At 41.5% G+C, this 27,061-nt stretch overlaps 3 protein-coding genes across 5 annotated transcripts in view; 1 reads left to right on the top strand and 2 right to left on the bottom strand.

The window, feature by feature from the left end:
• The window catches only part of LOC125974911 (intermembrane lipid transfer protein VPS13B), a 212,407-nt gene extending 200,811 nt beyond the window's left edge, over positions 1-11,596 (top strand). For all 3 annotated transcript variants that reach the window (XM_049729841.2, XM_049729843.2, XM_049729842.2), the window contains 13 exons: positions 150-277; positions 374-570; positions 1,249-1,367; positions 1,801-2,227; positions 2,373-2,534; positions 2,624-2,852; positions 6,121-6,297; positions 6,372-6,542; positions 6,895-7,071; positions 8,990-9,092; positions 10,346-10,514; positions 10,593-10,673; positions 10,847-11,596. In XM_049729841.2, the coding sequence (XP_049585798.1) occupies positions 150-277; positions 374-570; positions 1,249-1,367; positions 1,801-2,227; positions 2,373-2,534; positions 2,624-2,852; positions 6,121-6,297; positions 6,372-6,542; positions 6,895-7,071; positions 8,990-9,092; positions 10,346-10,514; positions 10,593-10,673; positions 10,847-11,095 (2,389 nt within the window). In that variant the 3' untranslated portion in view covers positions 11,096-11,596. The remainder of the gene's footprint in view (positions 1-149; positions 278-373; positions 571-1,248; positions 1,368-1,800; positions 2,228-2,372; positions 2,535-2,623; positions 2,853-6,120; positions 6,298-6,371; positions 6,543-6,894; positions 7,072-8,989; positions 9,093-10,345; positions 10,515-10,592; positions 10,674-10,846) is intronic.
• Positions 11,244-21,585, bottom strand: LOC125975223 (regulator of G-protein signaling 22). Its single transcript, XM_049730498.1, has 23 exons — positions 21,477-21,585; positions 21,373-21,401; positions 21,221-21,283; positions 20,940-21,122; positions 20,738-20,823; positions 20,390-20,523; positions 19,658-20,330; positions 19,391-19,552; positions 19,139-19,283; positions 18,939-19,073; positions 18,718-18,819; positions 17,863-18,057; positions 17,605-17,697; positions 17,278-17,453; positions 16,770-16,932; positions 15,295-15,459; positions 13,835-13,996; positions 13,312-13,515; positions 12,695-12,874; positions 12,378-12,548; positions 12,175-12,303; positions 11,976-12,075; positions 11,244-11,871 (listed from the first exon to the last, which is right to left on the bottom strand). Exons 1-23 carry the CDS (start codon positions 21,496-21,498, stop codon positions 11,774-11,776), a joined length of 3,570 nt encoding a protein of 1,189 aa, XP_049586455.1. The 5' UTR covers positions 21,499-21,585; the 3' UTR covers positions 11,244-11,773.
• Positions 21,586-21,897: 312 nt separating this feature from the next.
• On the bottom strand, positions 21,898-26,055 carry fbxo43 (F-box protein 43). The gene is made up of 6 exons (XM_049729859.2): positions 25,789-26,055; positions 24,103-24,925; positions 23,237-23,980; positions 22,904-23,006; positions 22,608-22,802; positions 21,898-22,456 (listed from the first exon to the last, which is right to left on the bottom strand). Exons 2-6 carry the CDS (start codon positions 24,879-24,881, stop codon positions 22,208-22,210), a joined length of 2,070 nt encoding a protein of 689 aa, XP_049585816.1. The 5' UTR covers positions 24,882-24,925; positions 25,789-26,055; the 3' UTR covers positions 21,898-22,207.
• Positions 26,056-27,061: the final 1,006 nt, after the last annotated feature.

Raw genomic sequence — 27,061 nt, 5'->3', positions numbered from 1 at the left:
TTGTCTTGATACATCACAGATTGTCCCAAGTTTTCCCATGACTTTTACCATTTCTTCAATGAATGCTGCTCAGATTAATTTTGTGAGGCAAGAAGAGATTGCTATAATGTTAATTGTGGAATTTTTTTGTTCATATTTGTATTTTCCAGGGCCATAGTCTTGACGTACCAGGAGCATCTTGGAGTTACATACATGACTCTAAATGAGGATCCTTGTCCTCCCATGCTGGTTCACAATAAATGTCCTGTCCAACTTTTGCTTAAGGAGAATGTCAAAGGTGAGAAGGAAAGACTGTGTGACCTTTCCACTGCCCCACATCTCCCATCTTAAATTGCTGAGATGTTACTAAGTTTGTGAACTTCATCTTTTACAGAAACTCCAAGGGCAGAGGTGTACTGTTGTCCCCTTCCTGCAAATAGCTCGGTTCACCATGAGCTCTACTATCACTTTTCTAGTTTCCCAGACTGCAGGCAGAGAGAGGCACTGCCCACACTTTTGCTCAAAACCACAGCAGATGTTGGCAGCACAGATTGGACCGACCCCATTGACATCAATTGCCCTGGTACTCAGGTAAAATTATTTATTTGAAGGAGGAACTCATCATTCACACAAAATCTGATTCATGTTTTCTTTTCTAGTGAATTTATGGTGTTGTGGCGCAATAGGTCTTACATTGTTTTTTTATTTTGAGGTGCTTGATAATGATGATGAACCACGATTGCAGGATCATAATGGGAGGCTTCTGATAACATACAGAAATGTGTTACAGGGTTAATGATTTCAGTTTTGATTGACACACACTCTATTTATACAGTACAAGAGGATGTTACATGCAATGAATGTTTTGTGTGATCAGCTGGTGAGGGATTAGTGTAACCAGGAAAAGTGCGTAATGTTTAGTGTTGTGTCTAGCCTGCCACAGGTTGGGGTTGAGACTGAGGCCGCGCATCTCTGGTTACTGTGAGGTCCTCATCTGACCTCTGTGGTACGGGTGAGAGGTCAAAGTTGAGGCTTGTTATGACTGCTGAGTGAAGTTTTCAGTGGGCTCTTCGTTTTGTCACATGAGGAGTTGATCAAACTGGTCTGGGAGTGATGGAGGTTAAAATCTGACACACGCATGTTCGAGCACACATCTGTGAAAAGAATGTTGGGGGCTAGCTATGAATGTGATAGTTCTTTAGGTGAAAATCTGTTTATTTTTATGCTGATCGTGAATACCTTTGCTATGAATTGTTTTTTGTTGCTCAGGTGGTGTTCCTGCCAGGTTTTGGTTGCCTCTACATTGATGTGGGGTATGAGAGCGGAACCTTGGTTCTGTCTCTGTCACCAGAGGGCGGTGTGGATTCTGTAATCACCCAACACAGCAGGTAGGCATGCTTGCTTGTCTTTCTTTCAACTAATGCATTTCTATGACCCAAATGGACCCAGGTGACCTTGGTTTGCAGTTGCTACACAGAAATCATTAATAAATGTGACATGCAAAGTGCCATTTTTTTTCCCCACCGCAGCAGGGGAATAAAAGCTTGCTGTGTTACAATGACGTTGCGTTTCAGAACACAGTTCTTACAACTTTATTCCATTACATCAACACTAAACATCATTAAAGTTTGAATAGCAGAATATCTATGTGATTAAATATCAGGTTAATGTAAGCATATGACCTCAGACAATGTTTGTTATTGTGTTCTGTTGGTAGGGAACTCACTTCTGTTATGCTCTCGACTGTAAACAATCTGAATGCTTTAATTAATCTGTTTTTGAAGGAGAATGGGAATTAATTTTCACTCCTTTTTTCCTCAGGCCGAGCAAGCTGTCCTTAACTGTCCTTCTGAGTGAGGCCAGCGTAGTGTTGAGTGATGACATCACCAGCCCCTTAGGATCTGTGGAGCTGCTAAGGCTCACGCTGACCAACGTCTTCCTCAGATTGGCCCCAGCATCCACCTCCCTGACCCTCGAGCCTGGAGGAGCTATGGAGTCCGTTTTGACTCTGATGCCTGACGCCTCGCTGATCGAAGTGTACTGCTTGTGCCTGCAAGTGGACAACCAGCTGTACAATCGTGCAAGCTTCCACTTCCCTGTGCTGCTGTGCCAGGAGCAGAAAGGAGTGTTTGAATGGAGTAACCGTGACATTCCCACTGAGACTCCTGAACTCCTCGAGGAGTTTAAACGTTCATGTTTCCTTCAGCTGAGGCTGACGCTGGCTGCGGACGGATGCACTCTGCAAGAGGTTAGAGTCCATTTTCAAAGTCTTGCATGTGTTCATCAGCATACAGTGAGCACCTGTGTATTTACAGTTCCACATATGCAAATTTGATCAGCCGCTGGTTTTCGGGGGGTTCTCATAACTACTTTGCTTGTTGTGTCCTCCACAGGTCAACTTCCAGGTACAACCCGCTAGAGTGTACCTTGAAGATACATTTGTTTACTGTGTTAAAACCCTGTTCCACACCTTCATCCCTGACTCTGCTATTGCCTCAGTGAAGCCCCACAAGTATAAAGTAGAGTCGGGATTAGCCAACAGCCTCCCTGAACAGGTGCTTAAATCATGCCAGTAGAATTTGAATGAGCTGAAATAATCCGGGCCAATATGCAATACATAATGTATGGTGTAAATGTCCTGCAGGTACTTCAGTCAGTACAGGCGCTGGTCCGGCCTGTGCGTCTGCAGAAACTGACTATTCAGCCAATCAACCTTCTGGTCAGCATTCATGCCTCCCTCAAGCTCTACATTGCTTCTGACCACACTCCTCTAGCCTTCTCCTTATTTGAGAGAGGGCCACTCTGCACTACAGCCAGACAGCTGGTCCACGCTCTGGCTATGCATTATGCTGCTGGGGCCCTCTTCAGAGCCGGTACGTAGTACTCTAGTTTTTTTTCCTTTGACAATTACCAAGCATAAATATGTGAGATATAGGAGGTGGAGTGATAAAAACTTGCTCTGTTTGTCAATTTTCTTTACTTCCACCTATTGGACGAGTCAAATTCAATCTAATCCTGTGCCTCATGAAAGTTATGGTTGCCTTGCCATCACAAGGCCAAAAATCGATCAAGTCATATTTAAATATAAGCATGTGTTGAAAGTACAATTAATATACCGTAATTTCTAGACTATAAACTGCACCAGAATATAAGACGCACTGTAAACCGGACTATGAACTATGAGGTGTTTTAAATTTATTACCTTATGTAAGAGAATATGCACAAAGCGGATTGTCAGGATAGAGATGGCTCTTTGCATCCCTTTTATTGACATTTTGACAAACTACCGGTACATATTTGCATATTTTGCATAACTTATTAAGTATAAGTATCGGTAATTACAAGTAAATACGAAACATGTACTGTGCTGTGTAAACTAGTACCACGTGTACTGTATACTAATGACCTACACCATACCAGAAAAATATCATCAATCTAACTTTTGCACCTTACCAAAACAAATCCTCTTACAATATCATAAATGAGCCGCAGGGGTCAAACCTTGTGCAAAAAGTAGCGATTACGGTACATTTCTTAGTGAACACAAGAATTTTAGATTAGGTTAGATTATATTTGGATATATTACATTAGGTTCTTTTTAGCAGTTATAGGTATACTGTTGTCATTTATGTTGAGCATTGTATAATCATCTCACCATATATGTAATTACACCAATTGATGAAGTTGATGGCTATCTAATCTTGACAATATTCAGTTTTTATGGCCTCACTGCATAGTGTTTCCTGGTGACGGATACAGTAATACTACACTGTGCAATACTCCCTTGGCATTTTCTCTCGTATCGGTTCCGTTGATAAGGTGCTCATGAGTTTGTTCCAAGGCCATTTCATGTCTTTGACATGAGTGCACATTTCTTCAAATGTATTTTTTCCTGGGATTTTGTCATGCAGTGATTTATTAGTACCTAAAAGCTCGTCTGTAATGCACAAAGATAAAAAGTGCCAGCTGCACAATGTCAGTCATGCCAGTGCTCTCAACCACAGCAAGGTTACACATATGCAATGAAGTCTTCCCTTTTCCATCACCTGTGAATGTAAGCTCACATATCTAATCAGCAGCAGTGTTTCTGCTGAGGTTTACATTAAAAAACACTAATTTGTGAGGACACACGACATCATACACTTTAATCATGCAGTATTTGCCAAATGTGGCACGCGGGCCTTGAGTTTAACATGGTTTCTCTAAAGGAAAAGTAGCAGAATCTGAATCCCCTTATGCCTGGCAAAGGCCTCCTCTTGTTTGACAGATTACTTGTGATACATTATGGTTAATCTAAGCAGTCACCATGGAGAAATCTGGCTATCAGGCCTTACTGAGGAAAGCCTCTGGCCGGCGCTCTTGTCCTGTCTCGTCGAAGCCTCCACATGTGGTCTGATTTAACCCATCATTTCCACATCAGAAATTATTGTTCTGGCTGGCTTCTTCCTTTTCCGCTGTATTTCATCACAGCCCTCATTTCTGCTTGTATTTCAACACCTCGCCATGTTCTCCACTTCCTGAGTCATCATTAAGTTGGGCAACCGTTGCATTCTGGGACTGATTAGCCTCAGGATGTATGTACAATGGTACATTTAAACACGCACACAATGTAGGCATATGGATAGCATGCTCATGCTTACCCATATGTCCGGTTTGTGTGTGTCTGTTTGTGTGTGGACTATGAGTAGAAAGTCTACACGCCTCTGTTCAATTGCCAGGTTTTTATAATATGAAAAAAATCCACCATTGATATGATTTAGTAATAATAAAGTATATAGTAAATATATATATAATAATATAATTTAAAAAACTACTTATAATAATAAGACAAAATAGTCATCATCAAGTGGAGAAGATATGGCACAACAGTGACGTTCCCAATAACTGGAAGTTCTTCCAAAGTTGCTGAAAAGTTTTCTCCTTGTAAAACTGGTCAGAGAGCGGCTGAAGCATATAGTATACCAAGAGATTTCGGACAGTTCCATCCTGCCAACTTTACGGGAGCCGTTTGGTGCTGGCCCCTTCCTTTTACAACGTCTAGTGTGGATGAACTTAACTGGCCTGCACAGAGTCCTGACCTCAACCCAGTAGAACACCTTTGGGATGAATTAGGGCGGAGACTGAAAAGCAGGCGTCCTCATCCAACATGAGTGTGTGACCTCATAAAAGGTCTTCTGGAAGAATGGTCAAAAATCCCCATAAACACATTCCTCATCCTTGAGGACTGTCTTCTCAGAAGAGTTGAAGCTGCAAAGGGTGGACTGACGTCACATTGAACCCTATGGATTAGGAATGGGATGTCAGTTAAATTTATATGTGAGTCACAGCAGGTGAGTCAAGACTTTTGAAAAAATTTTTTTTTTCCAGTTGCGTGGGGAACATGAAAAAAAAAAGCTTTGACCCCCGCCCCCACCCCTCCATGAAAACCTGGCATTTGATTATGGGTGTGTAAACCTTTTATATCCATTCTATAAGAGCACTGTAAATTGTAGTTTAGCTCCTGGCTGGCCTCAGTCCCTCAAATGGACCTTGATGGCCTCTGACTGACCACCATGACCTGAGAAATGAAAGTGGACAAGACAAGTCAAAAAAAATGTCCACACGTTATTGGGCAATGTCTGATTATGTGACCATGAACATGCGAGTAGAGATAGTATGAAACATTAACTTCATCGATTTACACATGCATGAGCAATTGTGTAACATTGTGAATGCAGTGATCGAGTTCATGTTGAAGATAAAATCCCAATGTTGAACATATTTTTAGAGAGAGCCTCACATTCTATCAAGAGCTTTTGGCAAGAAACTGTTCAAACTCTCAGCAGGCTAGTTTGTGAGCAGGTGCTGCTGGTTTATTTTCTTACTCATAAAACCATTGCGGCTTCTACTAACATCGCACGTTACACTTCTGTTTGGGCTAAAATATTGGGACATTAGGCCATAACGCCTACAGTAACTGAGTATGGGGGGAAAAAAATGTTGTTGTTTTTTATTGAGAGTAATGTCACGCTACATCAGATGAGATTGTGTAGTTTGTTTAATTCATCCATCTTGTATCACTGTAACAGCATTCTAATTTCTCAGCATACATTCAGTTTCAGAGTAGGTCTGTACCTGTGTCTGTGTTTGTTCCTGTGTTAGGCTGGGTTGTGGGGTCTTTGGAGATCCTGGGAAGTCCTGCCAGCCTGGTGCGCAGCATCGGTAACGGCGTGTCCGATTTCTTCCGCTTGCCCTACGAGGGTCTGACTCGTGGACCTGGTGCCTTTGTCAGTGGCGTCTCCAGGGGAACCACTTCTTTCGTCAAGCACATCTCAAAAGGTAATAAGGAATGTTTGGTTTTGTTTTGTTTTTATGTTCTCATTATTAAACTGTGTCCATATGTGCCCATGCAGGCACGCTGACATCCATCACCAACTTGGCAACCAGCCTGGCCAGAAACATGGACCGTCTGTCTCTGGATGAAGAGCACTACACCAGGCAGGAGGAGTGGAGAAAGCAACTACCAGAAAGTCTGGGAGACGGACTTAGGCAGGGGCTTTCACGACTTGGCATAAGTCTGTTAGGTATGATGTAGATCAAACACACGTCTAAGTGGTGTTAAAACACACTAGGTTTGAACTACAGTGACAGAAGGTGGAACACATTGGTTTTGTTGATGTTTAGTGTATTTCTAACGGTAGTGTATCGTTTGCAAATGTTTGAAAGGCTATTAAAGCGATTTGGGGTCATAGTTTTGTCATATACGTACATATGTTTTCAATGCGGCAATATTTCACAAAGCACGTGCCATGTAAAGTCTATGCCCTGCCTCTTGTCCAAAGTTTGCTGGGATAAGCTCCATCTTAGCCTAATTAGGACAAGCCGTATAGAAAATGGATACATTTCCAAACTAAACCCCGTTTGTTTTCGTTCCAGGAGCAATAGCGGGCATCGTGGACCAGCCTATGCAGAATTTCCAAAAGAACTGGGAGATGCAGAGCACAGCTGGTAGCAAAGCCAAAGGCGTCATCTCTGGCATGGGGAAAGGAATTGTGGGAGTTTTCACAAAGCCCATTGGAGGAGCAGCTGAACTGGTATCCCAGACTGGATATGGTGCGTTCAAAGTTGAGCTTCATGTTGTTTGTTTAAAACAAATGAGGTCGATTCTGTCATGGTGTTTCACAATCATACAAAACTCAATTTTCACGGATCATCACACATGAAAACTAAGCGTATAACAGCTCCGTTTGAGATGCATTGAAAGATTTATTGCGTGCGTGCAAACAGACTTTTTGTGGCCGTTTGTTTATTCGAAAAGAAAATAGTGACTTGACTCAACAAGTTTTTGTAAGTTATGTGAAGCAGACTCGCGTTCAATTCAAGATAAGACTGACTGTTTTGTTTAACTTAATACTCTTTTAACTTTTGCACCTAACCTTCATACTTCATCTTTAAGACAATGGTTGAAATATCAGCCATACATTTTTTCTACATTTATTAAGATGTTTAAGATGGTGACACTTTGAACCCATTATTTCCTATAGAAAATAAAATCTTCCAAATCCCCCCAAAATACCCCAAAAAAACCTTTTGTTATGGTTGGGACTAATTGCATTTAATTTGCATTTGCAATTCTATTCATGCAGCCTTGTAGTACGACACAGGGTTGTGTTGCTGATAAATCCCCAACATGACCTTTTGGGCTGTTTGAGCCAGTGGAATTAATTTACTCGGACGGAGTTGAGGATTAAAGTCAGCGGGTGGTGTGTTTTGTCAACTAACAGTTTATAGCCTCGGCACACGACTATTGTGGTGAACCGCCCCCAAGCGAAGCGATGACTCCCTGAGTCCGCGTGGCACTCTTTCAACTGAGTCCAACACAAACATGATTATAATATATTGGCATTAGCTGGAGATCATCCGCATTGATTTGTGTCATCATCCTTTCACTTCATTGTGTTCTATAAAAGTGCTTTGTATAAACAGCCACTCAGCTCTGCAGAGTACCTCTGGAGTGACATCATTAATAGAGCACTCTGCGTTCTTTATGGCTCTATTTCACTTGATGACTTCACTGGCTCGCCGTTGCCACTCTGTTGACAGAGAGAACGGGATGAAGGAAAACCGACCACACGCACATGAACTCATTTGGACATACACATGCCAAACATGTCTTGTTTCCTAAACCCATGTATAGACCAGACCATGAAAGAGGATGTAATATTGCCCTGGAAACAAAGGAAACCTCAAACACAAGTTTCTCTGATAGAAAATAATGGAAAGAGAAGTAATCCGTTCCAAAGTCAAAGTGTCTGCAACATAAAACCTTTATTAACTGCACAGGCAGGTTTTAATAACATCTCAACATCCTAAACTGTCATGCACATGTGAAATAAATCAGCCACTGGTAAAATACATTCCAGTTCATTCTTTTAACTTGGACGAACAGCCATGCTGAGGATGACTGCTTGTGATTTTGGGGGTACGTTTGCATTTTCATTGCCATATTCAAATGAGCAGTTAGGATAGACACGTGTACCACTTCCTTTAGTTGTAGTTTCCGTTTCATGTCCTTCTCTCACCTGCAGTGTCAATACTTTGGATCAGGGCTTACCAACATGGTCACGGTAGGCACTCTATAGCTCCCACCGACCACATAAGTAGCCATCAAGGCCAAGTCTAAAATGAGCTCACTTATGATAGGATGTTGTGATTAATAATATAATAATTATTATTGTTGTTGAATAAATATTTCCTTCGATCTTAAATCTTTGTTGATATTCTTGGCAAAATTAGATGAACATGATCAGTGTCTTTACATACATGAATATCAATAATCGGTACCAAAGAAGTAGCTCTTGGTTTGGAACATTTTTGGTGACTCCTGCTATTGATGCTTTTTTGTCATTTTTTTGCTGCAGTCCAGTTATTTATAACTAAAAATGTAGATTTGCCTCCATGTTGGAAGTTCTGTTTTGTATCTGATTAACCTCAGTGATAAATGAGAGGGTTTGTTGACATGTGCCTACAGGGATCCTCCACGGAGCAGGACTGTGGCAGCATCCTAAACAACTTTACCTGCCAACAGAAGAAAAATCCGCCGAAGCCCCCAACAGCCACCTCAAATATGTTTGGTATGATTCCCTCCCAAAATAAAATAACATGCCTTGTTCCTGCAGACACGGTCTTGAGGCCGTGCGTTTCAAGTGGGACATGTGGGCCTTTGCTTTTGTTGGCTCCTTTCCAGAACCTGGCGTTCCTTTTCTCCCACTTAGCTCTCATCATTTTCTCTGTCTTGAAGGGTTCATTAACACCACCCCACTCCCCGAAAAGTCTGTTTGACCTTGATTCCACACATGGTAGCCAGCCTGCCCTCCCTTGTTCTCATCAAGCCATGTTAAAAGGTTTTTGTAAGCACTCTGCCAAAGCCTCCAGCTCAAAGTTGTGAGCTGTGAGTGGATCCAGAGAGATGCCTTCACGCGGAGGAGGGACACGTTACTCTTTGCGCCAGATGCTCTGGCGTTTGATCAATGAGCTCAAATGTTGTACAGAGCAGGCGTGGTTACCTTCAGCTTCTGCATTATTGAAATCGGACCAGAAATGCAGCGCTGCATCACATTTTGGCCTGCATTGCTGAATTACCTCTCAGTGGAATGCTTATAATATTAACAACGTTTATTAGAGGCCCGAGGGGAAGGGTGAATTGCATTCTATAATGAGCTTTCCCCAATGTCGTTTGGTTTCCATAGTTATGAAACACATATTTTTAATAGCAGCCGGTGATGGAAAACGGCAAATCTTAAATTCAATGTTCCTTTGGAACATTCCACCTTAGATGTCGACACCAGAGAGGTTAGTGCTACGCAAAGGGGTGGAAAAGGGATAAAAATACATGAACGCTGAGAGAATTCTCCCTCGTGGCGTTATTGTTTTTGCATTTGCGCTGAAACTGGTTTCCATCGGGTGTCCATCAATTATTTTTACTACTGCAGGTAGCCCAGACACTTGAAGGGTCAGATGCTTTGAGCCTAGTTACACTGAACAGAAACAAACCGTCCCTTCTGCTGCTTCTCACATCTGCTGTGCAATTGGAGCACCTGCCTTCCAAAGTAAACACAGCGTCCCAGAAACACCGCCGAACACTCGCCTTCCTTCACACGTACATCCCGGGCTGAGCACATGTGAAATAGGAGCCACACGTTCTGTAGACATGTAAATTACAGGATGTATCCAGAAACATGTTGTCACTTGTTTGGGTGTATTGTGGCACTTTGTGTGGTCTATATGATGTGTATATAGTTCTACTATTGGAAGCATGTTTTTAACTGACTTTGTTATATGTTGACAAAATGTGAAATGAGAGACTGGAACTTCTCTCTGGCCACAGGAAAATGCTCCAATCTTTAGGTCGACCAGAGCTGCATATGGCCTTAGAGGTGACTATCGTGAGCGGGTCCGGCCTGGAGCATGCTGGATGTCTGCTGCTTACCTCGGAGGTCCTCTTTGTGGTCAGCCTCAGTGAGGACACGCAGCAGCAGGCCTTCCCCATCACAGAGGTGAACTAATGCATGACTGGAGGAAAAGTTTATACGTGTTGCTATGCGCACTAAATGTTGCAGCTGCGTCCTCTGCAGGTCGAGTGTCAGCAGGAAGCGGGACAGCAGGGGCAGCTCACGCTCACATTGCAGCAGCAGACGGTAGCCAGTGACACAGAGGTGAGATCTTTGCCCTCATTGGGCTCATTTGAAGAAATTCAAATTCAATGAATGGAGCCGCCATCTTCAGTGATGTAGCGTCTCAAGGCAGGTTGTGAGAGCTCTCGCTTATGCGGGAGGTGCTTGAAGCCTAAAGTTGATGATTGTACTCATGATTTCTTGTCCTCCCTCAGGGCGAAGGTGTGCGAGAGCGTCTTTCGGAGCAGCAATATCAGCGCCTGGTGGAGTATGTGAAGCGAGCCTCCCATTATTTCCCTCCCTCTGCTTCGTCGCTGCAACTGCAGCCTACAGTGACGCTCGCTGAGCCGCCGCCCACTGTCACCAAGTCATACCGCTATCTGGTCGATCCCGCATTCGCTAAGGTATTTGTAAGCAAGTTCACCATGGTAAAGGATAAAGCCTTAAAAATCGGATTCCACTAATAGTTGTCTTGCTGATATCGATCAGCTGCACTTTTTCACCTACCCATTGATGCAAAATATGCCCTAAAGGAACCGTGTATTGAATTGCCTTTATGAATCCTTATTTTCAACTAAACAAGCATAAGAAATGAATGGCAGAAACCCTAACTCAGATTCATTTTTTATTCATCATTGCAAAACAGTTTCTTATGAAGACTGAGTGTAGACATAATATACATGGTACATATAGTTCATAAAAGAGCAAAAGACTTCCTGTCAGCTATAATGTAGAATGAAGCCACAAACAACAGCTGCCAACCAAATGAATCGATGTTATTTGATATTGTGTGATGTAACATGTTTTAGAGTAACACTGTACTTTATCACTGTACATTGATGCCAAACCCTCATGTTTTTGCCTTTTATAATGCGATTGTACTTTGGGGATCTGGGTAAGGTTTCATTGCTATGCCTTACAAATTATATTTAGAGAGTATTTATAATAAAAAAAAATACTATTTGTCTGGCTGTCATATGGCTTTAACTGCCACATTAAAAAACAGACATTTTTAGGTGTATATATTGGTGTGTATATACATACATATGTATACATATACCCATTTACACACAGTATATACATCTGGAAAGGTTTTCTTGCATCTCTGATTTAAAAATCGAGTCATAATTCTTTGTTCCATGTTAGTGACTTTCTTTCACATGCGACTTGGAGGATGGCCGTGAGGCCTTCTGGTGGCTGCCTTTTCTTCCTGTTGACGTCACACTGCCGTCAGAGGACACTGTGTAGACAGATGTGTTGAGTAGCAGTGACTTCAATGAGAAGTCAAGATTAGAATTGCCAGTAGCAGAGATAAGGTCAAAGTTTGAGATTGAGTTTAAAAACCTGAGTATGTGGAGAATGAGGCTTCTTTCTGACTTTGTCTCTTTAGCAGCCTCTCGTTTCTCTTCAGAGCTGCCATGTATTTGGAATACGACCACGAGAACTGAGGAAACATGTTATAAAAACGAATGGACTACATGGCTAGGGTAGTTTGAGCTAATTTTATTTTATAGCATTTCATTTGTGTTGCAAATGATCTTACTGGCTTTGGGGAAAACAGCGTCAGGCTGCTCGTAGTCTGAGATGCTCTTTTTTCTACATCCTTATCGTTCTCATTTTGCGTGTCATCATTTTCACTCGAACTGCGAGTTAGCCGTTTCACATATTCCTCCTGTACAAAGAGAAGAACTTTAATTTCAAAGTAAGACATGCACAATTATCATGACAATCCATCTTGTAGCAGACCTGAGCTCTCCTCTCATCCTCTTCCTCCTCCTTCCTCCTTTGTCTCCGCACTCTGGCTTTGTGTTTGACTCGTTCATCCTGAAGCATTTCCAGTAACTGACCCTCATGTACACTGCTTCTAAGCTCCTGAAACTTGGGCCAAAATCTGAGCAACTCACTGAAAACTGACATCTATGAACATATCGAAACACACATACACGGCATAGTATTAAAACGTATGTGATCCCTTCTTGAATTGTGACTTTTCATATCACAAATGTTGCTGATCATAAAGCCAGTTTTTCATCTTACAAAAACAACCCAAGTAAATACATTACCTGTGCCTCTCTGAAAATGTAAGGGCCCAGTTTGTGACGTTTCTCCATAATGTGCTTTGCCTGCTCCAGAGGGATGTCTATCTGCAGGGCCGGAGGTGAGGATGAGTTGATGAAACACTTAATGATGGTGGAGATCTTCTGTTCAATTGTGGCCTCGTCACTGTGAGAATGACACAGGTCCTATAGGAAGGAACCCAATGTAGACAAAAACTCAAAATGGCTGTTGGTGTTTACAAAGGAGAGATGCATAATGGTAAACATCAACATGTCTCATAATCCTTACATTAGTCATTTGAAGAAGACAGCCCAATATTTATTGTAAAGTATGTACACATTTATGCAAACATAAGTTCTTAATGTACTTATACTTCATACTATAACAAAAAAATTCTTCTTGGGGCCCCAACAGATTTTGAATCAGCTCTGCTCTCAGAAGGTATATAATGGAACCTGAGATGCTTGTTGTGCTCGTCACCAATTTACTATGCCAGAATGTCATCTGTTGTTCATTAAAATCACAATGCTACTGGTAGCCCGAGAGCCGTTACCTACTGTCCGCTAAAGTCATGTGACAAGCAGGTTGCTGCCCGTTTGCATCCAGTCCTGTATTGTCGTACCTTGTACCGCTGCACCTCCAGCCAAAAGAGCACATCATTCTCCAGGAAGTCACCCTTCGGCGAAACAAAGTGCTGGAAGTGCAAACAGGAGGCGGGGTTGAGGAGAAGCCGTCGAAAAAGAAAGATCTCCTTGGAGGAACTCATCCACAAGCCCTGACTCTGTGGAGAAGCATGAGTAGCTTTAGAGATGATCAGAAGTGTCCACAAAGGTCAATAAATAGCATTGTTGCCTCCTCTTGCGGTAAAACATCATCAACAACAAAAGTAACAATGTTATGGGAGCGATGAGCTCACACAAAAATGAAATAATGATACTGTTCCCTGGAGAGGCTGCTCTTTTCTAGTGATGACATCATGATCATAAAGATCAAAGTCACAATCATGTTGGTCCTGTAATCACGCTGCTTCACATGTTCATGTTTTATATCTGTGACATGCCGCCGCGCAGTAGAGATGACAACAGAGCTGCATGGAAAACACTATTAAAGCAAGGTTAGTTATGCTGATGCTTTAATCTTATTTATCCTGGATCCCATTTGGGAAAATTAACCGCTGGGCCAAAATGAAGTTTGACAAAGCCAGCGCTGGAAGCCAAGTGGTGAAGTAAATCACACATCTCTCCACGCTGTGCATGTCGCCTCACCTTCCAGCCTTCTTTTCTTGTCTTGTGTCGATGCGCGCTGTCCTATGACACAAAGTCAAAATGATCACCATAAACATTTGGACTCGTGTGGAAATGCTGCCCACCCTCGTTAATACTTCCCCTCAGCGTTTTGTCCCTATGTTTCTGTAGGAAAACCCAAATTTCAACATGCCCTCCTCCACTTCCTCATCTATTATTTGCACCTTTCTACTCTAATCTCCTGCGGCATGTAATGCTAAACTACCACTGCTCCCTAATGAGAAGATCCATGTGGTAACCTTGATAACATGAGTCAGAGCAGCAGAATCTGTGCTTCGTGTGTTACCTGATGAGGCAACCTGAGAGAGAGACAGAGTAGTGATGCCATTTTGCGGTTTCTCACAAGTAGCAGACTTGCTAATGAGAACCTGGCGTCTTATCTCAAGGCCGTTAGGCAACAGGAAGCAAAGGCCGCATGGTTTATGTAGAGGAAGTCAAGGCTAGCAAGTGTCCAACATCTTACTCAAGAAATAAATGTGTGTTAGTATGCAGGAAAATGACTTGGCAACAAAGATATTTATTTAATTTATGCCCTTCAAAAAAGATGGCACTTGCAATTTAGTCATTTGTCTTCCATTTAGCATGGAATTCATGATTTCAACACCTTGGGGATATCTGGCTTATCATTTTCTGGCTTGAAATAACAGTTCTCATCGCTCATGTTAATGCAATCTGGCAAAATCTAATACCATTTTTAAACGTAATTTAAGAGTTTTATGTCTAATGTTGGAATACGAGTGAGAATAGAAAAATAGAAACAAAAGTGGAAAGGTGAGAGGGCAAAACAGTTTTAGCTGTCAGTATATTTATTACAAGGTATGTCATATGACTGAAAAATAATCTGTACTATGAGCACACATTGATATCCTCCAACTAACACTGCAGTGTCACGATGGATTTTTTTAATCATGTCACTTTATTGCAAGGGTGTGGTGCCAATAGACTTGAGACAACTTCTGTTAAACTTGACACTAACTTACACCAGTAGCATTTTGAGTTTTAATTTATTTGCAACTGTGGACTGTCTATTACAATTTCTTAGTTTTTTTTTTTTTTGCCACTAAGCTCTTGCCAACATGACCACACATGCTAAGCCACACTCGAGTCTGTTTCAAATTAGTGCCTGTTTGGATTGGAGATGTCAGCTTGAATGTGTCTGCTCCCACACCTCTGATCTGTTTTTGGGTGACATCACTAGGCCTGCCTAAGACCACCAATTTAGAGGAAAAAGAAAAATCTGAAATGTGATTTGTCTACCAAGAATGAGTAATCAGTTTTAGTCGTATTGATGTCTGCTGTACCTTTGCTTTGCGTTTCCGCCGCTCTCTAAACTCTGCTGTGGCCAGAAACTCAGGCAGCCATTTTTTCTCAATGTGACATCGGATGATCTCCTGGATCTCCACGGTAACTGGCTTTGAGAGACATTTGAATTGCAGAAGCTCCAGTCCACCTGCCAAGTGCAATATCTGCACACAAACAGAAACACATTTACAAAGACACACACACGGGACTTTAGAGAGTCACTGTCAGACACAGGAAAGCCATGTCGAAGGTGGATGAGTGCACATGTCATTAAATCCACATGAGGCAGTGAGTCTAGTCAGATTAAACCTTCCCACTACGGGAAACCAGACTGAAAATTTCTGACTCATGCTGTTCTCAATATCATTCCCACAATTCACTTATTCCCTTCATCTCCTTTGTCCGCTTTCAGTCCTCATTTATCAGTGTCTTTCCTATTTATAATGGGAATGGAAAATACTGTAGATCTGCAGAATATCATTTGAAAATGTATTTTAAAAAAAGAAAAATGGGCCAAAAATATTTGAGAAATTCAGCATCAGAAAGTACCAGAAAGATTTTTTGTGAATGAATGATTGAATTTGTGGAAGGTTAACACAATAATTCTGTCACTCAGATGATAGGGGAGGGAAAACAGTTGAAATTCAAATGTAGTCATAAATACTGAACAGGACAATTGTACAGTGATCTCCTTGAGTGGTCACTTTATTATGATGGAGGGAGTTGAGTACCCAAATGCTCCTAAAAGTCTAGAAAAAGCGAGCTTCACACCAATGATGTAACCCAGGACAAGCAGGTCTAAGGTTCAAAATCAGACTAGGCAAACAAAGTCCATTAGCAGTTGAGTGGACTTTTTGGTATAGACATGGGAAATAATGCTTATGCACAGCATATATTGAAGATACATATAAGTTAATATGTTCGTCTTGGAGCTTTGCCCGCTTTGAGCAATCTTTCAGGCATATTGCTCGAGGCATTGCGTTGAATGGTTCAGTTTTATCGAATGTTTTCTCCAGTGACTTCAATCCTAAACTTTAGTCCCTTGATCTACAAAATCAAAGTGACCAGTTCCCGTAGACAGAATTCCCCCCTACAGGTTGTTTCAATCTAAAAAACTAACTTTAGACAAGAGTTTTTCCTCCTACTAGGCTTTCTCTTGTATTGTGGATCCAAACCACAAACCTCGAGCCCACCTCATTTTAATTCTAACCATGTCCGCTATTCTCTGATCCTCCAGTAACACCCTGTCAGAACTGTCAGCAGCAGGTCCACATAAGAACAGAAGAGAAGAAGTAGAACATTCTAGGAGACCAACAGTGGTATCAGTGTATTAGATGGGGTTTGAAGCCTCGGCGGGAGCTCACGCTAAATCTGGATCATCATGTTCAATAGTACTTTCCCACGTTCTTGATTGACGATACGGTAATTCTAATTTGAAATGCCATTACACAGTCTTTGTACTTTTTCTACGTACATGATTCTGTTGCTCTTCAGTGGCGGGACTTTGGGAACTAAAGAAGTAGTTTGTGTTGAGATATTTTTTTGCAATGTGCGAAGACCGGTCCTGTGTTAATGCCTTGTTCCTCTGAGGAGTCTGCCTGTACTGCTCCAGGTCCAGCCAGCATTCCAGGTGGATACTGAAGAAACAACAAACAGATGCTCACACTTGGATGAAGTTTATTTACAGCACATTTGTGCGACAAGATAAGTTAAAACAGAAATTCTATTATCTTGTATACATGACAAAATAAATAAGCTATTATGAGAAGTTAAGCACACATGCACATGACAAAAATAATTTTTATCATTACAAAATGAATATTCTTTGTCATTACTCAACACACACGCACGCGCACACACACTGGACAAATTGTTGAGTTTTCCAGATTGCAGGACCACAATTAACTGAATAATAACCCTTTAGAGCGTCTTAGGAGACAACAGTCCAAGATGAAAACAATGTGTTGCATCCAGTAACTCACCTGGCATCTTTATTTCGGAGGAAAGACATAAAATGCCAGCTCTCATGATGGTGTCGAAGTAAAGAGCCTAAACGGTAACCTTGGTACTGTGCTGGCACGTTGGACCAAGACTCAAGCTCCCGGTGACCCTGAGAGAAGAGCCCGGATGCAGTATTCAATGGTGATGTTATTTGCTGCTGCACACAAAACACACAAAAACAAATGTGTACTTATATCTTCCATGGAATATGTTTTCTGCACAGAAGAGTAGTGCCCCTGCACTTTTGAACTAAACATTACTTACTTTTGCACATATGCTTTTTTTGGGCTCACGTGTTTCTTACTCACTTGATGCTTGTTTTGTTTGAATTCTGCATACAAGCTCTGGAGCTCCCTGAATTGCCAAGTGTTCACACAGCGTACATTCTTGTACACGTCTACCTGAACACGTGCAGACAAAGTAACTTCTGATTCACAAAGTCTTACACTTCATTACTAACGATTACATATTGTATGTTACTGATATTTGCTATTTAAAACACTGTATGGTTGCACATTCTCGTGAAAAAGAATATTATTAATAGAAGCAGCAGAAACCATGCTAACCTGCAGGAAGACTTTTGTGTCCAGGTCAACAAGCGCTGTCCAAGCCTCCATGAGGATGTTCAAGATGTGGTCTTCAACTTTATCAAAGAGCTCCTCAAAAGCAGGCATCAGCTGGTTGTACACCTCTATCCTAATCTCTTCCTTCATGCCAATGCTCCTGCTGGCAGAGCTATGGAGGTATGTAGAGCAGATAACCTGAAATTTTACAAAAACAACCAAAACATTCTGACAGAGTTTAATAGTTTTAAACAACATTTGCACTAAAACTAACTTGGGCTCCTTCATGTCTAAATGTAGTTTAAATATGAAACTTGCAGCCCAGTTAGCGGTGTTATCGATCATTTAGAAAGGAAGTAAATCCAGTTCTATATTACAAATAAACTAAAACGTGATTTTCTTTCAATATAATGTTTATTAGAGTGGTGGGTCTTAGGTGGTCGCCATAATCTTTAATAAATCAAAAATTTGCCAATTTTATTTTATTTTTTTTAAATGGGTGAATTGACTGCACTTATCCATCGTTCAAAATATTTCTTTTGGACACCTCTAGCCAAAAATGCCTCATTACCAGCCCAAAAAAAAAAAAAACGTTTTTTAATCCCTCTGTCATTACATTATTAGAAAGAAAATGAGTGCTATTTGTTATTTTTCCCAGAATTCCTATTGTAGGCTGGCTGATTTTTCCTCGCTATAAAATGGAGTGTGCCTACCAAGACTGATTTTTTTTTGTCTGTGCGTGAAAATCAATGCTTGGGTAGCCTCTAAGAGCACATTGTAATTTCTTTGAGTAATTTGCTGGTTCATTTTTAGTTCAACTGTCCGTCAAATGTAGTCTATATTTGTGTGTTTGTGTACCTGAGCTATTCTCTGCACTCTGTAGGGATCCAGTCCGTCCTGGTAGAAGAGCTCATGATAGTGCTGGAGATCATTCCAAAAATAAACTGCATTCTCCCATAACTTTAAAGGGAGAGAATTAAAGTAGCAAAGGAATAATCCTCACAAACACATTGAATCACTTGGTGTCATTAAAATAAAGCTTAAATGTGAATGCACAACAAGCCACTTATGTGTTCTACCTGGTTTCCAGACTGCTCACAAAAATGAGTGAAGTATGAGCCAGCCTCAGGGTCAACAAATAGCGCTTGTAAAACCTTTTCCAGTCTTGTGTGCCCTAGTGATTGACTTCTACTTGGGTGAGAATGCTCGCAAAACTGTAATATGCAGAACATGAAATAAGCCATTTGCAGCCATTCGAATAATGTCCTAATTCTTTCACCTGTGGATTGTAGGGAAGCAGAAGCCAAGGTTCAGGACAAGGAGAAGAAGGGGTCATTGAGGCCAAATAAGGGCTTACACACCCCTCCCTATCGGGATCATTCAGGTCTACTTGGACTTGAGGGGATGTCCAGTAACGAGGAACCCTGTGGGGACAGCAGGAGCATAAATACAGGTAATATATTGTCAAAACTCACAAATGCGTGCAAAAAAAAAACTAAAAGTTTGCACCCAAAAAAAAAAAAAACATCACCAATAGGATGTGATTGACTCCATGACTTTGGGCTGTACTGAGCACAGTCTCTCTTTTGTCCAGCAGGGGGAGGTAGTCAGCCCGAACCTGCAGAGCTGTTGCAAGCGTAGACTGTTCTGACTGCTGCTTAGCAGGTAGCGGCTCCTCATTAAAGCCAAAAAGCTGAGACAAACAACATATTGCATTTCAAACACACTGCTGCATTTTGCTACATTTCTTAAAATGTAAACAAAGATGGCAAAGACAAAGCAGTAGTGCGCTGATCACCTGTTCTCCCTCTCTCTGTTTAGGGTTTTCAGCCTCTCAATGTCCATCCAAAGACTTAACAACCTGCCTCCTGTTGTTCCTCGCAAAAACTCCTTGAAGTCATTCATGCCTGGTTGGTTGCCTAGGTAACAGCCACCATGGCAGCAAACATCCTGGACTGTTTCCGTATCTGAACTTGCCTCAGACATTTTGCTCTTATTCCCATCACAAATGTCATTGCCTCGACTACATTTTTGGCATTCTTTACAGGATTTTTTAGTGTTCTCATCAAGTGAACAGTGCCAATGCATACACTTGCGTTTTTTATCGATGCAAGTACACTTTTTGTGGTTCTGTGCGGTCAACATAAAGACAGCATCGTCAACTACCTGTTGAACTATTCGGGCTGCCAGGTTTTGCAAATCCAATTCCGAGGCCTCTTCATGTATTTGCTTATCTTGAGCTGCGTCTGATGCCTCTCGGGTGTTGACGTCAGCACCGTAAAGGGTTGACGCAAAGGAAGTGGAGGAAGTGGTAGACAGCTTGGAAGAGCGCCTTGATGATTCACTGACATTTCTGTGGACTTGTGCGCTGTGGCCAGAGGATGTACAGAGCAGCTGATGTATTCTCACACGACCTTTACAGGGATGCAATAGCATTAGTTTGTGCTCAGACATTTGTATAACCTGGATATGTTAACTTATGAGCACAACTGTATTTTGACTGGCAAATGTCAAATTTATAAGCATCAACCTTGCTTGGATGAATTGTTCTTGTGAGCACGGAATCCTTCTTTGTCACTCAGAACAGCCGTGGCTAGACGACAGTTGCATGTACTCCTGTCAATGTTTATATTCCGTGCCCACTGAAACAACAACTTGGATAATCTACAGATGAAACAGGATGCACTCAGAAACAGTATGCATATAAATGATATGCAACATATCCTGTTACACAAACTGTATCAAAAGCAATAAGAAAATGCACCTTATGCAATGATAGCATTTTTTTTAAATACATGAAGTACAGTAATATGATGTGAAGCATACATTGTGCTGTATAGACAAACTCATCCTGATGTTTTCATTTTATGCATTGTACCTGTACTCATGGTAGCAGCTACTTTGAAGAAAAAAAGTCAATCTTTCCTTTATAATCCACTGAATCCCCTGTTTTCTGTCCAGACACTACAATGCCAGGGAGTGTGACAAAAGAAGAAGAAAAGAGAAGACATTCTTTTATCAACAAAGTACGTTAATCATATTCTGTCTTGCTCTGTAAATGATAATCATACTTTACTTACCGAGACAGCATAACTGTTGTCCACCAAAGGGGTTTTTGCCAGCGCTTTGACATTCTTATGAAGGATCTGTGATTTGGTGTATTCTAGTGCCGATCTGATTTTGTTGAAGGTGAACTCGGCCGCGTCGCTTGGAACCTCAAACTGATCCGTTTCCTCATTGTATAGCAAAGCCTGTGGGAAACACTGGGACGAGATAAAAGACACAACAAGAATGAAGGTTTGTATTATTTTTTTTCTCTAAAAATGCTTGACCTCAATATTAATAATCTAAATGAATTTACCGGCAGACTTAAAAATCTATTTAACGTGTGAACAAACAGGTGATCAGAGGTCAGGAAGTTCTCCTGTGAGCAGGTGAAAGGGCACAATATTAAACTGCCATGTTGTAAATTGTGAAACAACTTGTCAAATAAGTTTTAAAAAGTGTACTCACAAAATTATGAACAGTAAGCTGGGGAAACTCTGCCAAAAAAATGTTGGTAGAAAATTTCAAATGTGACAAATTCCAAAAGTAAAATTTTGAGAGACAACTCTTACCTATTGAAATGTCACTATGCATGACTAGTGCCTCAAAAAGACCAATTCCTCATGCAATACTTGTGGAAAATCGGGTAACAAAGCTTTATGTAACTACACACTGTAGGTTGCTATGGAAGTGGATTCACTTTCACAATGGGAGGGGGTGGTTGGAGGTAAAAGTTTAACAAAAGACTAGTGGAATGTGAAAGGATGTATTTGGTCTCGTTGGAGACATTTTAAACTCCAAATCACAATGTAGGATTTTTTTTTTTAATCTTAAATGGTTATGAGTTGATCTCCCCTTCCCCAATATTGTATTACTTATTCTGAGTCGGTAATTTTATTAAACAGCAAGAAAATGACAGATGCGGTAAATGACCACTAGATGTCACTAGACATCTAAAAATATGTTTCCACAGACGAGGTCAAACAAGGTGAACAAATTACATTGGAGAAGACCGTTTTATTTAAGAAATGCGATTGATTAAAAATGATCTGAAATCACAACGAAGCCTCAAAGCATACTTCAATTTATATATATATATAAAAAAGTACATCAACCACAGATGCCATGTGATTTAAGATTTTACAAAATGTGATTAAAAAGGCAAACTTTGCTAGGAAAAAAAATAATACAGTAGTTGCTCATAGACTCCTAGCAACATAGGACTTCGTTTAACTTTGTCTCCTCAGTGTCATAAATACATTTATAAAACAATCTGTGAATGTAATCCTTTGCATCGACTTGATCATAGTCTCCTAATGTTTCGCTTGCTCTCCGCACTGCCCGGAAGTAATCCATCTTTCTTGCGACGGCCTGCAGACTTGCTGGCACATTCTTTGGAGCCATGGAAAGCACACAAGCACTTTGTGCAAAACTCAAACGCGCAGTCAGCTCTGGTGCAAACACCCTCGGCTTTCACATTTTGACACTTTGCAGGATGCTGACATCGAGGACAATGTCTGAGGCATTCGTCGTTGAAGAGGGTTTTAGCAACCTGAAAGAAAAAGGTTTATAATATAATAATATAACCCAACTTTTTTTTTTTTGGCAGGCACACTTTTTTATTTATGCCTACAAGCACTTCAAAGTATTTAAAATCCCAAAAAATCAAATGCCAAACACCACCAGGCAGTTATGAAACGTACCTCGATGAACTTGTCTCGTTTGCTGCTGCTGCCCAAAGATAAAGTGCTGTAATGTAAAGGGGTTATCGTGCGGGTTCCAGACTGTGGGGTGCAATAATTGGAGGTTCTAGACTGGGCCTGGACAGTTTTGAGAGGTGACCTTTTAAGCAGAGCCAATCTCGTCTCAGCATCAGCAACATACGCAGTGGTGCCATTCTAGAAAATGACAAAGATTAAAGATTTGGGAGAAGAAGAACAAGAAAAAAAAAAGTGTGATACACACTAAGCATCTGATATAGTTTTTCCTGCTTCTCTACCTCTTGAGCAGTTTCCACTTCACTCTGGTAAATTGTTCTCCTGGAATGAGCTTGCTTGTCCTGCTGGATTATTTCATCCCAGTCCTTACACACCTGACCACACCTGCAAAAACATGAATCAATGCATTTTACTTAACTTCATATTGAAAATATTTGCCACAATGCATGGGTCTATTTATTTATTTTATTATGTATTTATTTTTATGTATTATAGTATGTATTATATTCTGATCCAATAAAACGTAAAAGTCAATGTAACGGTTTAAAAAAATAAATAAATAAAACAACCTTGAATTCGCCCACCTATAATGAATGATAAAATCAAAATCTGACCTGCAGACACACTCAGCAGACAGATGACTCAATATGACAGCCAAGATGTGCCTGAGGTTCCTCTTCTTTAGCTCCGTCAATATGTCCACCTTGCCTAGGCCCATCTTGCGGCCAATCAGCCCTGCCAGCGGCATAGTTATCCCGAACAAGTCGGGTGTCTCACCAAGAGCTGCGATGGTCCTCAGCTCCTCTTTTAAACTTGGACTTTGGCCAGCAAACATCTTGGCCCTCTGCTCACACAAAGTGTGTATCAGCTGTAAAGCGGGCGTCAGTGAGAGCTTGGATGTGGATGTCTCCAAGGGGGTCACATTGGTATTCACAGATGTGCCGCTAGAAGGTGTGATGCTGTCAAGCTTGGCTGTGCTTTCACTTTGAGGCGTTGTATAGCCTTGTTGGGTTAACACCAGTCCATCAGAGGTTGTATTGATACATTTCACAGAGAGAACCCTGCTAGGGGTCTCCCTGACAAAAACCTCATCATCTTTACATGTTCTGCTGTGGCACTGAATACGTTGATGCTTTCTGTCCGTCAAGTCTTCCTCGGACAACGAGCCTCCTTCCTTTAGAGTGGAAAGTCTGCGCTGCCGTTGCAAACGGCAACGCCGTTTCCCATCCGTTAGGTTGGGGGTTTCTGCGTTTCCTTTTGAGGCAGAAAGCAGCAATTCTTGGAACGAGCCATCGTGGTCGACAGAAGAGTCTTGGGATTTATCGAGGGAGCTGAAGCCACTGTCCTCGCATGGAGACCTGCAGCAGGATTCGCATCACATGTGCCCTCAAGTTACTTGATTGAGAAGTAAATTTAAAAAAAACATCACTGACAAGTGAACGATGGATAATCTTTTTTTTTTTTAAACGGGTAAGCATACCTGATACATTTAGGTGTATCTGTGGAAGACAGTGTGCACAAGACATTGGATGATTCATGCAGGGCACTCGTCAGGTTGTTGACGGGAGATGGAGAGTTGTCCTTGGATGAGCCTAGCAGCAATTTGCTTAAGCACGGTGCTTCTACATTAAGTTGATCAGAAGCATGAAAGTGCTGACTGAAATCGTCTGAGAGCGAAAGCCGTCCCTCCAGTCTGTTGCTGTCACCTAGGTTGAAGGTACCATCCTCAAGAGTGGAAGTCCTTACCTGAGAGAAGAGCAGACGGCGTTTCCTACTACATAACGGGAAATCCTGCTCCAAGGTCAAAGCCTGTGGCGCTGTGTCCAGAGAGTCAAAAGACACACTAAGATCATGGTTGGACCCAATTGACGATTCTATCGGTGCGGTACATGGGGACTTTGTGTTGTCCCTTTTGACAGCTTTCGTGGCATTGCACATTGCAAGTCTATGTCGCAGAGAGCCATAGCTCTTGGATGCTCTGGGAGTTTCACACCAGTTCAGAGTGGAGGAGCGCTGAAACCCCCGGGTCTCTTTGTGCAAAGATCTGATCCTGCTGCTTTCATGAGGGGTGACAGCAAGTCTGACATTCTCTTTGGGCGTGTCACTGAGGTCCACTGAAGCCAAAGATCTGTAGGAGTCAAATCCACCAATGCTCTGTGGACTGTGGAATGAACCTGAGTAGCCGCTGTCAAAACACTCATAACATTCTTTGCCTTTGCAGTTGACATGGTGGACATTGGGCTCAGGGGTACACTGCATTTTTGACCTCCTGTCTCCCCAAACAGCAGCGCTCCTACAGAGGCCTGCAAAAGACAAAACAGAAATTCAAATTCCAAGTCATGTCAGACACACACACACACCGTTATAGCTTGAATGTCAAGAGATAGGTTAGGCTCAAACTCACTAAATTTGGGGTGGATCAGTGTGCATTGAGTTTTTAGTATACAGATGCACTTTTCCTGCGCAGGGATTTTCAACTTGCCAGTTTGGAATGCCACATTAGCAAGGTGGTGATACCACAATATGTGTGCTCCAGTGTTTGTGCATCTGTTTGTTTGAGTGAGGAAAGTATTAGCACACCCCTGTGAATGAGGTAGAGTGTTCTTTGCATTCAAATGTGGCATTTTTGTAAAGACCATCTATAGCTAAATTGGAACAATGTTTTATTCAACAATGATTTAATAATCTTGGTCCAACATTTTGGATCAAAAACAAATTTGGACTTATCCTCTCCTACTGTACAAACAGCACAATTTTCACACCCTCTATGTTGCAAATCTCTTTGGTCATCAAAAGACATTGTCATTTTACTCTGCCCACAAAAAGTCATATGGGCATATTCAACTGATCGCCATGATACGAAACGTCAAACGATTAAACCCGACTGCAAGATGCCGCCGTTTGGCGAGCTGTTGACGCCAAACCTGCCAGATGAGATGACTGACCATAGACTTGTGCAGCTTGCATCACATTTTATGCGACTGGTGTCGTCAATCAACACTGCTACCTTGCGATTTTATTGTGTTATTTCTGTTTTGCATCTATTTTCACTCATGCAATCACGGTAGCCTGACTACAAGTAGAATTTTAAGTCAAGCCAAACACTCTACCAGTTAAATTATTACCTGGACGGGATTTAATTTGTTAAAAAAATAAAGACACTTACCCTAAAATACCACGGAAGTACCACGGTCGGGCGAATGTGGACCTCAGTTGACACCGCGTGCCCTAATTGCAGTCAAGTACTTTTTTTTTTTTTTTGCAAACATTGCAACTCAAACTGAAGCTAGTGTTGGCTCGTAAGTGAACGATTCGTTCAAGAAAACGATTTTTTCCAGTGAACGCGAGTGACCGAATCACTACCTAAACTAATTCGTTCTTGTTTCAGTTCATATGACTTCAACCAGTAGGTGTCGGTAATGCACATTGAAGCTGGTGCCACCACGCCGTAAATCAAAACGAAGAAGAAAATGACGTAACTTCCCGTTCACGAACGAGTTGTGAATTGCATTTCCCGTTCATCAACTGAACGGATCTGTGAGTGAATGAGTCAGTGAGTGAGTGATTTGCATTTCCAGTTCATCGCGAGAACAGATCAGAGAGGGAACGAATCCTGACTTTCCCGTTCGCGAACGAGTCAATGGGTGAACTCCCTTCCTTCCCGTACATCAACGGATCAGTCAGTGAACGTGGTGGGTCTTCTCACGTGAACTACAGCATGTAAGCCAGAATGTAGATTTACGATATGCCAAGTAAGAAAGAACCACTCACTGAAACACCCATTCTTTTATGCACGTTTTCTCCAAGCTAACGGCTAACTTTATTGCATGAAAGTGGGGGTGAGGGCGGGTGTGGCACTTTTCACTTTTCGTGAAGCTTTGACCACTATTTGATTTATAAAAAAAAATAAATTTAGGGTTAGGGTTAGGATCAGTGTGTGTGTGTGGGGGGGGGGGGGACGATTTGTTGAACGATTCGTTTGAACGAATCTTTTGAGTGAACTGATTCTAAATATTCAGTTCACTTAAAAGAACTGGAATGCACATCACTATCATGCGATGTTTAGATGCTTTAAGATAAGCAAATTCTAACAGAGAAGAGTGCGCATGGAGTTTTTTTTTTAACACACATATAAAAAGAAAGAAAAAATGGCTCCAGAACTTTTTAGCCAATTTGGCTGTCACTTTCAATCTCGTTAGTTATAGTATTCAGGAATAAATAATGACCTCAAATGTAATGTGCATATTAACAAAAAGATGATAATGAAACACAACAACGACGTGAGGAGCATAGAATTCAAATAACCTCTCTATTTTATTCCATCAGTACAGTGAAGAATTGAACTGCAAACGCTTCTAGATTAAAAACCATGTCACGAGTGTAGCAGAAATAATGCTGATCACTTTGAGTTCAACAAGGCTCTGGTCGATTCGTGAGCT

Source organism: Syngnathus scovelli, chromosome 9 (assembly GCF_024217435.2).
Source record: "Syngnathus scovelli strain Florida chromosome 9, RoL_Ssco_1.2, whole genome shotgun sequence".
Lineage (NCBI taxonomy): Eukaryota > Metazoa > Chordata > Actinopteri > Syngnathiformes > Syngnathidae > Syngnathus > Syngnathus scovelli.
Note: the sequence above shows the minus strand (reverse complement) of the source record. Positions and strands in the feature narration are given on the sequence as shown.